This window comes from Zingiber officinale, chromosome 3A, assembly GCF_018446385.1.
Source record: "Zingiber officinale cultivar Zhangliang chromosome 3A, Zo_v1.1, whole genome shotgun sequence".
NCBI classification, from domain to species: Eukaryota; Viridiplantae; Streptophyta; class Magnoliopsida; order Zingiberales; family Zingiberaceae; genus Zingiber; species Zingiber officinale.
The window spans coordinates 17,018,704-17,031,168 of record NC_055990.1 but is presented as its reverse complement, the minus strand read 5'-3'; the positions used below and the strand labels follow the sequence as shown (position 1 = coordinate 17,031,168).

At 36.2% G+C, this 12,465-nt stretch overlaps 1 protein-coding gene across 1 annotated transcript; it reads right to left on the bottom strand.

The window, feature by feature from the left end:
* Positions 1-11,728: 11,728 nt before the first annotated feature.
* On the bottom strand, positions 11,729-12,196 carry LOC122050221. The gene has a single exon (XM_042611148.1). It carries the CDS (start codon positions 12,194-12,196, stop codon positions 11,729-11,731), a length of 468 nt encoding a protein of 155 aa, XP_042467082.1.
* Positions 12,197-12,465: the final 269 nt, after the last annotated feature.

Below are 12,465 nucleotides of genomic sequence, written 5' to 3'. Positions count from 1 at the left end.
ATTCAACTTTGAAAATAAACCTCATTTTAAACTCCAACTTAGTCTTCTTTAACCAATCCTTTCTTATTTCAACAAGAAAACTACCCTTAAATGTTCATAAATAATTTTCTTAGGGTTAAAGATGGTTAATATGACTAAACATGGCTTGATCAACTTAAATAAACTTATTTAAGCTGAAATTAGGATCTTAAGCACTTAAACAAAGCTCTTAATCGCTTATGACCAGCTATAATCGATTAAAGTTAAGATTTAATTGATTACCTAGTGGTAATCGATTGATGTAATCGATTAAGATCCTTTATCAATTCCATGGGCTACTGTGCTCATGGGAATTCATCGAATCGATTGACCTAATTGATTTATATGGGGTAATCGATTGATCTAATCGATTACCATTTCTGATTTCTAAAAGTTAATGTTGTCTGAATTTCAGAAATATCCCAAAAATTCTACAAAATTTTTAAAAATAATGAAAATTCATGTAGACAGTATATAAGGCATAATTTATCAGGAAAAAATAGTTTTCTAAGAAAACACATCCCATTTTTAAATATTGACACAAAGTTGGAAACTCTTAAAAACTTTAATGTTTCTTCCAAGTTTGTGCTTAACTATACAATGGTGATTCCTATCAAAAAATAGCCTTCACCAAGATTTTTCAAAGTATATTTGAAATCATTTTTAATACTAAATTTTCAATCGCGATCTTTGGGCTAAATGCACATAACTTGTACATTTGCTTTCCCCATGATTCGATAACACATAACTATGTGTTTTGATGAAATCAAAACTCAAAAAGATGTACTAAATCAATATCTTGAGTTATGTTCATCATCCTAATATCTCACTTGTATCTAATACACATTAAGACACATACAAGTCAACCTATTGTTCTTGTGATATGTAGATTTTGATTTTGCCCTAATTTAAGAGATCATGTATTTTTATCTAGGTATTTAAAATGTGATCATCCACTTAGGATGTCATTTGTTAATTAACGTCATTATCCTTAATTATAAGGATTTAAAATAATGCATGAAAATGATTTATGACATACATCAAAATGACTATTTTTAAAAAGAAAATCTACTATAACTACATGATGTATGTATAATATACATGATTTTTTTTACTTTTTCATAGCAAATATGAATGTAAAATATGATATTATGACATATAATGAGCAAACAATCATGAAAATTTAGCATAAAGAAAATTCCTAGATTATCTATCTAAGTGTTTCTATCCTTAAACCATTTGCTAAGCCAAAGTTTATCCTAAGTTGCCCTTGTTTTTCCAAGAGAATGTCAAAATCCCAACTTGACATTTCTTTTACTTTTCCTATTTGTGCCAATTTTAATTAAGTCTAATTCCTCAAATTTTAACACATTTTACTCTTCCAAAAGACTAAACATTTAATCTTTCTCATTTTTAAGGAGTACAACTACCTTGAAAATGTCCTCCAAGTGTCAACTTCTTCAAGGTTAGGTTAACTATGCCATTCCAATTAGAGTTGACACTCTCTAAATCTATCTAGGGTGTAGAGAACACACTCTAAGAAATCTAAAGCCTATTGGTGCTCATTAGGTGTGCTAGGTACTCATTAGGGATGACTTCGTTTGATACCTTCCTAATGACCTTCCTAGGCTTCTTAGAAGCCTTGGTCAAATCGGTCTTTGCAAGGTTAATTCTAGGGATGACCTCTCTTGTAGTCTTGACTTGACCACTAGACCTAAGGTTGGTTCCATAGCTATATAGAACTCTATGATATGAAGTCACATCCTTCTTAGATTTAGGTTTGTATTCCAAACCTTTATAGCCATTGGATGACTCTTGCCTATTTTGACCTAGGTTTGACTTTTTTGACCCTTTGACACTAATTGTCAATTTTTTTAAGATCCTCTCTAATTTTTCAAGTCTTGACCTCAAGACTTGATTTTCCTTCCATGAGTCTTCAAATTTAGATTTTTCTTTAAACCCTTGAGTTTTCTTTTTCTTAGGTATATATCTAGAATCCTTAGAGTTATTGCTTGAGTTATTATTTATCTTTCTAACCTTAGGTACGGTAGTTTTGGCATGATATGCTATATATTTTTCCTTAACTCCATCATGCTTTCTATTTTCATGATAAATAACATTAAAATGATAGAGATTATACCTAATATGCTTTTTATCATGATTTAAAAGAATTACATCAATAAAAGATACCTTGGGTTTGCTCTTGAGAGCTCCCCTTGACTTGTACTTCCTCCTTTAAGCTTGGTCGGTCTCTTCCCTTTTGAACATTGGCTCCGATAATGTTCTCTATGATTGCACGAGAAACACACATTGTACTCTTTGTCATTGTGAATGGCGGAAGCATCCTTGTGTTAAATCTGAGTCCATCTCAGAAATCTATCTTGAAGTTGAGCTCCCTTTTGATGAAGTCTTTGACTTTGTTTACTTTAAGGCTTCAACTTTTTCTTTTTCCTCTAGCTCGTTTCCCTTCTGGCGATGAGTCCGGTGAAGAGTGATCTCGCTCTGATACCACTTGTTGGGTCACTTCGGGAGCTAGAGGGGGGAGGGGGTGAATAGCTCATCTCGCTCAGTTGCTCTCTTCGTAGATGTTGTTGCAGCGGAAAACTCTAAGCAAGCTCCTCTAGTGCTAACAAGATGGATTTACTTAGTATCCACCTTAAACGAGGTGACTAAACCAAGGATATGACCCTCTCTCACACATTCATTATCAAAATACTCCTCTCAGAAATACTTCGGAGATGGAGAACCCTCATACAAGCTCTCAATACAACAAGAAGAAAAGAGAAGCAAATACAATAGAAATCTTACAAGACTTGTACAAATGAAACCTTAGCTAGCTTCTTTTTCTTATTTGGGAACGCCTCTTGACTTTGGAAGTACGATAGCACTTATCTCAAAGAAGCTTCAAGAACTAGTAGTGAGAATGAGCTCGATGAAGAGAGTGGAAGAAGAGATCTTATGAACAGTGCACACCAAACCCTTTTATTAAGCTGATAATGGCTAGTTTTTCAATCTTAAGCGACTACTCTAATTGCTTAAGTATTTTTAATTGATTAGCCAAATCGATTAAGAACCTTTTTGTTCGATCACAAGAAATTCTATAAGCGATTAAGCCTCCCTGCTTAATTGTTTATCAAACATTCTGTTTCCTTACAAAATGGAGCTTAATCGATTAGACTAATCGATTAAACCCTGTTGAATCACTTAAGGTAAGCGATTCAGCTCCCTTCTATTTCTCCATATTCCAAACCTTAAGGGTTTAAGCCAACAGTTTAATCGCTTAACACACGATGTAATTGATTAACCTAATCAATTACCAAACCCTAACTTTCAAACCTAAGTCTAGGGTTCCCTTCACCCAACATCCGATCAACCATGACCTGTTGAGACTTCTTCACTAAGTGTCTGGTTAATCCTTTAACCCACTTGGACTTTTCTCCTCATGTCAAGTGTCCGGTCAATCCTTTGACTCACTTAGATTTTTCTCCTCATGTCAAGTGTCTGATCAATCCTTTGACCTATTTGGACTTTTCTCCTCGTGCCAAGTGTCCGGTCAATCCTTTGACTCACTTAGACTTTTCTCCTCATACCAAATATTTGGTCAGCTTTGACCAACTTGGACTTACCATCTCATGCCAAGTATGTAACGCCCGCCCTCCCTGCTAACCCTAAGGGACGGGGCTACGATACTCAACGTACATATTACAGTGGAAGACTTAAAAATCATTTTTCTTGGTTTAATAAAAACCAAACTACACTAATATGGTTTCCATAACATGATAACAAGTTAAATAGAAACATAACATCAAGTCAACCATGTAGTACTACAATTTATGAAACCAAAGTGTAATTCCTAAAAGTTCTTAAAGCAAGTTCTTATTTGGTTGCCTAGCCACCACCACACACATCTCTTTGCCTCTCCTGCTGCTCCTTTAGCTCATCCAGCTTTTTCCTTTATCTGTGGTACAAGGAAAGTAAGCTATGAGCACTCATGGCTCAGTAAGTTCCTTTCCAACTCACTAAAACCATAAATCATTACATAATCAAAGAATATATCAACATAACATGATCTCAACTAGTCATGGCATAACATATCATACTCTTTAAGCATATCATGCAACATAACAAAATCATAATTAGTCATGACATATCATCTCTTAAAGCATAGCATGAAATATAACATAATTCATATCTAATCATGGCATCTCATCTCTTAAAGCATGGCATGAAACATATCATAGTCATATCTAATCATGGCATATCATAAATCATAGCATTATCACAACATGATCATAAAGTATATGCAATATGATTTTGAAAACATGTATCCGAAAAAACATGTGTATGTCTCATGATCTTTTAAAACCATTTCTTCTTACATATATACTTGAACATAATATCAACATATTCAGGGTCCCGACTTGTACCATACATACATAACATAAATGCGCGCGTCCTAAGTATATCCAAGGTAGCAAGTCTTGAATCATACTAGGAACTAGGTCAAGATCACAAAGCATGGCCTAGGGGCATACTTAGAGAGTCCATCCCTTATCAGCCTAGATCACAAAGCAAGGCCTAAGGACGTACTAAGGATCCCATCCCTTATTAGCCTAGATCACAAAGCAAGGCTTAGGGCATACTAAGGAGCCCATCCCTTATTAGCCTAGATCACAAAGCAAGGCCTATAGACTGATTAGGAGTCCACCCTTGGTACAAGCCTTACAAAGTAAAGTAGCATGTATAAAAATGCATCATTTAGTCACATAGCATAGCATAAAAGTATGCATCACTTAAGCATACATTATGTCATAAAAGTATGCATCACTTAGGCATACATCATATCATAAAAAGTATGCATCACTTAGGCATACATCATGTCTTGAGAAAGTATGCATCACTTAGACATACATCATATCATCAAAAAGTATGCATCACTTAGGCATACATCATGTCTTGAGAAAGTATGCATCACTTAGGCATACATCATATCATAAAAAGTATGCATCACTTAGGCACACATCATGTCTTGAGAAAGCATGCATATTTCTATCCACGTAGCATATCATAAAAACAAGCATATTCCAAGCACATAGCATATCATTAAAGCATGCATATTCCTACTTACATAGCATATCATTAAAGCATGCATATTTCTAATCACATAACATATCATTAAAACATGCATATCTCTATCCACATATCATATCATAAAAAGGTATAAATCACAAGCATACATGATTAAGCATAAGGGTGTATCATGTGATTATACTATCATAAGAAACATGGTAACATAGTTAACTTGGGTTCTAAGCTTCCTAAACCCTTGGGTTCCTATCATGGATGAACCCCCTTAGGTCTCAATTTAGGTAAAAACAACCTCCAAGCATGTGAAACCTAAATTATCATTACATGAATTTCATAGGAAGCATTATAAGTATGATTTACTTGGTTTCTAAATTCTCCAAGTCCTTAAACTCATGTGGCCGAACCCTATCAGTATATAAACAAGGTCCCAATTGTCATAAAAGCATGGAAACCTTAAACCATATTTATAGCATTTTTTCCAAGTAACATAGTAAACATATTGAGCTAGTTCCTAAGTCCTTCAAGCCCTTAACATATGTCATAGTCAAACTTTTAACAAGTGTTCATTAGGGCTAAAAACAAACATACAAGCATGTGAACTTGAACTAACATCATGTATAAATTCATAACAAGACATTATACAACATGTATGGCCGAAACTTACCCTAGCCTCAATTAGGTCATTAAACAACATATAGCATGGGAACTTTGTCTTTCTACTTATCATATTCCATGTAAAGTGACATAAGCATATTTAATTCTTGTTCTAGGGTTTCTAGGGCATCTATTCCTTCATGGCCGAAACATACAATGGTCCATTTAGGTCATGGAAAAATTATACAAGCATGTGACACAATCAACACATTATCCTATTTTCATAAGAAGCACTTTTAACACATTTGGTTCCATTTCTAAGGCCTCTAGGTCTTTTAAACCCTACTTGGCCGAAACTCAACAGTATATAAACTTGCTTCAAATAGCCTAAAAGCATAAGAAATCATACAAGTTTCATAGCATGTATAAAGACAAGCATAATAAACATACATGTGAATTGTGTCTTAGGCTTCCTAGGTTTCTTTCCCTTTTTCTTTTATTTTTCCTCATGGACGAAACCTACCAATCTTTAAACTAGGTTTTAAGTGGCCTAAAGCATGGAAAACCTAAGTAAGTTTCATGGCAAAAATTACTAAGGACATCATATACAAAGTTGGTTCATAAACAAGCTAGGACCCTTGTGATCTTACATGTCATATATCATGTAACTAATTTTCCTATACTCAATTTAAACATAAGAACATTAAACAACCTTCATATCATAATATCACAGAGGTCTTGAGCATATTAGAATTTTGTTTAAGCTTTTCTAAACTATCCATCTTATCATGGCCGAAAATCTAAAATAAGAGTTCATGAATTTCTAGCAATGTTCAACATGCAATTCTTTAAGAAAACTCTATATTCTACCATACAAACATGGTTTCTTAAATTTAAAGGTCTTCCTAACCCTAAGCCCTTTTCTTGGCCGAAACATATAAATGGATTTCTTTTGGTTCCAAGTAACTTTTAAGCAAGAAAACCAATAAAAGATCCTTAATAGTTCATGGAGAGAATCTTGCACTAGTTTGGTTACACAATATTTTCCCTAACCTCCTTAAAATATTTTTGGCCGAAATTCTAGGGTTAGGTACTCCTCTGATCAAGCATCATTTAGGTATAAAAACATGAAGAAAATCCTTCCTACATAGCATAGAGAAAATATCATGAAATAAGGACTTGTTTAAACCTTCCTAGATTTGAAAACCCTTTCTTTGGCCGAATTTTTCTTAAATTCTTTCCTAGGTTTTCTAATCCTTATAAAATCCGAAAATCACATAAAAATCCTTGTACCACAGGTGAGGGGAAGCTTACATCCTTTTCGCTTGTGGATCTAAGGTATGGTGATGAAAGAAGTAGCCTCTCCTTCTAGTTCCTTTCCCTTGATTCCCTTGCTTAGTCCTCCTTGTATCTTAGGATTTCTTAGGAAGAAAACCTTGGCTTTGGGGCCGAAGATGGAGGAGAGGGGAACTGATGGTTTCGGTGAGGGAGAGGAAGAATGAGAGAAAATGAGAGAAAAATAAACTTCTCTTTTCTTACTCCCTTTTATGTTAAGGGGGAAGAGGTAGCAAAATTGATTTTTGCTTTCCTTCTCCCTTAGCCTTTTTTTTCTATTTCCTATTTATTTTATTTATTCATTTATTCTTACCATTCATGATGAAATAAGGGGGATTGAATCCTCTTAATTCCCTCTTTAAATTTTCGGCAAGAACAAAGAGGAAGAAGGAGAGAAAGGGAGGAAGGCAAGTTGCCTTTCTCTTGCTCCTTTCTTGTTTTCTTTTGGCTAGCTTTTACTCTTACCTTTATCATGAGTTTCCCTCCTTTGTTATCAACATCTTCTCTCTATCCCAATTGGTTTCTATTAATTAATTCTATGAAATATAATATAAGAGATTCATGGTTCAATCCTTGACCTCCTCTTCTTTTTATTTCATTTTATTTCTTTTTGCTTCAACTCACTTCCTATTATTTTTCTAAGGAAAAATCCCAAATTCATATATTTATCTTACAAGCTTAGTGGGTATTACAAAGTGTCTGGTCAGCCTTAACTCACTTGGACTTTCAATCACCAGGTATTAGTCAACCTTTGACCCACCTAGATTTTCAACTATCTGGCTTCACTCACCAGGACTTTCACACCAAGTATCTAGTCAACATTGACCCACTTAGATTTTCTTCTTCTGCCAACCTTCTTGTTGATCTTGCCCTTGCCTAACCTCTAGTTAGAACTTCCCAATCAAGTATCTGGTTAACCTTGACCTACTTGACTCTTCTTCGCATCGAACTGGACTTTTCTCCTCAAATAGACAATTACACCTACAATCTTCATATATTGTTAAATATCAAAACTTAAACATCAAAATTTAAGCTTGAGCCAACTCAACTTAGTCAAATTGGCCAACCTTGACCTAAGAAAATTGCACCAACACATGGTTATAAATTATGTTTTGAAAATCATTTCAAAATTACTTTGAAAAATCTTGGTGAAATCTATCTTTTAATAGGAATCATCATTAATTAGTTAGATACAAAATAGAGTGAAACATTGAAGTTTTTCAATGGTTTTCAATTTTATGTCAATATTTAAAAATAGGAGATATTTTTATAAAAAATTATTTTTTCTTGATAGTATATGCCATAAATAATGTCGATGTAAAATTTTATAATTTTTTAGAAAATCATAGATTATTTTATAAATTTCTAAAATTCAGCCTGAATTTAAAATTAGAAAATTAAGAAATTTTGATCGATCAAGCAATCAATTCACCCAAGCATGTTAAAGACCATTTCCTCAAGCACAAAGACTCTCGGAATCGATCAAGTAATCAATTAAATACCCCTTAAATCGATCAGCTGATCGATTAAGGTGGCTATAATCGATTGAATCTCAACTTCAATCGATTCAAAGAGGATGTAATTGATTGGTAGCTGAAACTAATCAATTAGGAAGGCTGATTTTGGTTTAAATGATTTGATTTAAATCCATTAAATCACGTTTAATCGAGTTAACCATCTCTAACCCTCTAAAATGCATTTATAAGTATTTAAGGGAAGCATTCTTGATGAAAATAAGAACAGAATGGTTAAAGAAAACTAACTTGGAGTTTGGAAGGAGGTTTAGTTTCAAAGTATAATTTTGAACCTTAAAACTTCAAATTTTAGTTCCTAAAGGTTTAGAAACTTCAAGTCATTGTTGGTGCAATGATAGAAGTTTGTGACATGTTTTGAGGGAGTGTTTCTCCTTAAAAGACATTATTTAATTTTTCTTTGGAACAAGGAAATAATGGAAGGTCGGGAACCTTCATTGTTATAAGTGTTCAAGGATGAGCATTGGAAACAATGGAAGATTAAAAATTTTGTATTGTAGATGTATAGGTGCTCAAGAGTGAGCATATGATATAAGCTCAAGGTTGAGCATGCGATATATGCTCAAGGATGAGCATAGGATACAATGAAAGGTATGAGACTTTCATTGTGCTCCTTTGATAAAATTGACTCTTAAGAGAAAAAGTTTTTTATGTGTGTCAAAGGGGGAGAAAATATGGGGTTTAAGTTAGAAATCTGCTTTCATGCTTCGAGCATGGGATGAAGTTAGAGTTGGTCAAACATCAAAAGGAGGAGATTATTGGTACAATCGTTTCCCAGATTAAGATTGACAAGTTTGACTAAGATAAGTGATTCGAGCTTGAGTTTTAATATTTGGATAATATGTTGTTTTACAACATGTTTAACTGAAGGTTAGGTAAGGCAAGTCCTAACTCAAGGGTTAGGCAAAGGGAAAGTCCAAGTGGATCAAGGAGGACTGCACGTTGGCAAGGAAAGTTCTAACTGTGGTTAGACAAACAAAGTCTAAGTGGATCAAGGAGGATCACATGTTGGTAAAGGAAAGCCATAACTATAGTTAGACAAAAGGAAGTCCAAGTGGTTTAAGGAGAATCACACATTGGCAAAAGAAAGTTCTAACAGCGATTAGGTAAAAGGAAGTCCAAGTGAGTTAAAGGGAATTGCACGTTGGCGAGATAAAATCCCAACTATGATTAGGCAAGAGGAAAATCTAAGTGAGTCATGAAGGTTCACATTTGGTGATCGAAAGTTCAATAGAAAGTTGGCAAAGTTCAAATGAATCAAAAGATTGATCGGACACTTAGTGGAAAGTCCCAATACATCACAGTTGACGGGAAGTTGGGCAAGGGAACCCTAAACTTGGGTTAAGCAAATTAGGGTTGGGCAATCGATCAAGCGTTGGCCAATCGATCAATGGATTGATTGGACGCACTTCACGACGCACAGAAGTGTTCCCAATCGATCAAGTGATCAATTGGGTTGCACCAATCGATTAAGTGATCGATTGGGTGCGTTGCTTCGCGACAAACAATAGCTTCTTGATCGATCAGTTGATTGATCAAGAGGAGTTTTTTTGTGAAGCACAGTAGCTTCCTCTTGAGATTGTGATCGATTGGGAGAAGCTTGCAAGCAAATAGTAAGCTTCTTAATCGATTGGGTCATCGATTAAGAAAGCCCGTAATCGATTGGCTAATCAATTAAGTGACGAAAAGAATAGCTGTTGTGAGGTTTGAACTATTGGATGCGCTCGGATCTAACGTGACAATCGATTGGGGGTAAGATCAATCGATTGGGAGCTCTAATCCGTGGGATATAAAGGCGACGACGAAGATTCAAACGCAAATCTTCTTCTCACTCTTCACCACCGATCCTTGAGCTTTCGAAGACAAGTGTTGCTACACTTTCCAACCGATCAAGAGACGTTTAAAAGCTACAAGAAAGCAAACAAGGTTTTCATATGTATTGTGTATTTTCTTCTTGTTTGCATTGTATTTCTTGTTTCTGAGCTTGTATGAGGTTTCTCCGCCTTCGGAGTGTTTTCGAGAAGGAGTATCTCATAATAGAGAGAATACTCTGTGTGGATCCTTGGATTAGTTACCTCATTAAGATGAATATCAAGTAAATCTAGGTGTTAGCATTCCTTCGAGTGTTTTTTGCTGCAATTCATCATTGAAGAAGCGATTGAAGCTAATCACCCCTCTAGCTTGTCGGAGTATATATCCTAGCAAAGAGTGATACCCATACTTTATCCGACCTGAGCGCTCCTGAAAACAAGAGTTGATCGGACTAAAAGGGGACTCAGTCGGCCTGCCAGTGAAACATATTAGAGGTCCATCAATCCAACGACTTAATCCCTTTTGACATTTTGTGGGACATTTGCCAAAGGAGTTGAGAAATATTTCCTGTGCAATCTTTATGAGAGAAACTTCTACTCTACAAATCATATATATGATAGGTCAATTTTTAAAAACAATATCAGAATGTCAAAAGGATTGATCCCTTTTTAGCAATATTTTAAAATTAATATAGAAAGTAAAATTAACACTATAAAAAAGGAGTCTCCATCTATAGACATAGGTACATAAACGCTACACAATGCAATCTAAGGTACTCAGATTCCACTGTTTATTAATTGTATTTCCTCTCAGTCACATATTTGATTTGAGCGTCAAAATACCTGCGCCATAAATCCCTCCTTGGCTCAATCGATTGCTAGCACATACTTAGAGTCAATATTAGAGTCACATACTTAGAGTTTCATCTCTCCGATTTCAGATAGAATTAGGTAACGTTAAATTACATCATAAACTACCGGTGAAAATAATTAATTTTGTCACTTAATCTTGCACACTGTGAATTGTCTTGTCATTAGTTTGTGGATAAATTACATTAAAAATGAAACTTCGGCGTATCTAAAGAACCAAAGGCCAGCAATATGCATGGACTGCGAACTTGATCTTGAATAATTGTAAGTCAAAATCTTGGAGTAAATTAGATTGACCAAACCTTATCTAAATATATGATCCTCGTTGACTTTCTCGATCTGCATGATCGTCGATCGAACAGTTTAAGCATTTGGGATCGCTCACGTTAAATTAAAATGAGCAAGGAATTCTGTCATGAACACACGGTGTTTGAACGAATGCGATTAATTAAAGGAACTTGATCGTACGTCTCTCTGTCGTCAATGGGTGGCGCCGGCGAAGGGCGGGGAAAGATCCACCAGCGGCTTGGTCGGCGGTGAATGCGAGCTGGCGTAGCGGATGGAGAATCCCAGGCGGACGTTGTCGACGTCCGAGTCGCCGGCCTGCGTCCCCTCGTCGAAATTGCGGGCGTAGCTGAGGGCGTCGTAGCTGAAGCTGCGGCGGTGCCGGGGACGACCGTCACGACGACGGAACCGCCGGATGAGGGTCCTCAAGCGGCGGCTAGCCATGGCCCTGGACGCCTGTCCGACCTTGAGCAGGGCGCGGAGGCCCCGGCCCCACCACCGGCGGCTGGCCGCAGGGCATCCGCCTTCGCCGCTGGGAATGCGCTCCCAGGCCTTGCACCCTCGCACGGAGGAGGGCCAAGGGATCCAGAAGCTGCAGCAGCCGTGCTTGGAGAAGACCCCGGCGGCGGCGGCGGCCTCGTCTGCGTCCGGGGAGTGGGCCATCTTATCGATCGAATGAATCAAGAAATTGATCGATCAAGACGACGATCAAGATGAAGAAACATCAAATTATGATATTGTCCATTAATTCTGCTTTAATTTTCTCCCTCTCTGATCTTCTCTCAAACAGAGAGAGAGAGAGAGAGAGAGAGAGAGAGAGAGAGAGAGAGAGAGAGAGAAGGAGGAGAGGGAGAGAGGAGGAGGAAGTAGAAATGAAGAGGGAGATGATGATGTTCGAGGACATGGGAAAGGAACGAAAGAGGTGTCGAGAA

Coding starts and splice junctions, on each gene's coding strand:
- LOC122050221 (XM_042611148.1), bottom strand. CDS start 12,196: ATGGCCCACTCCCCGGACGCAGACGAGGCCGCCGCCGCCGCCGGGGTC.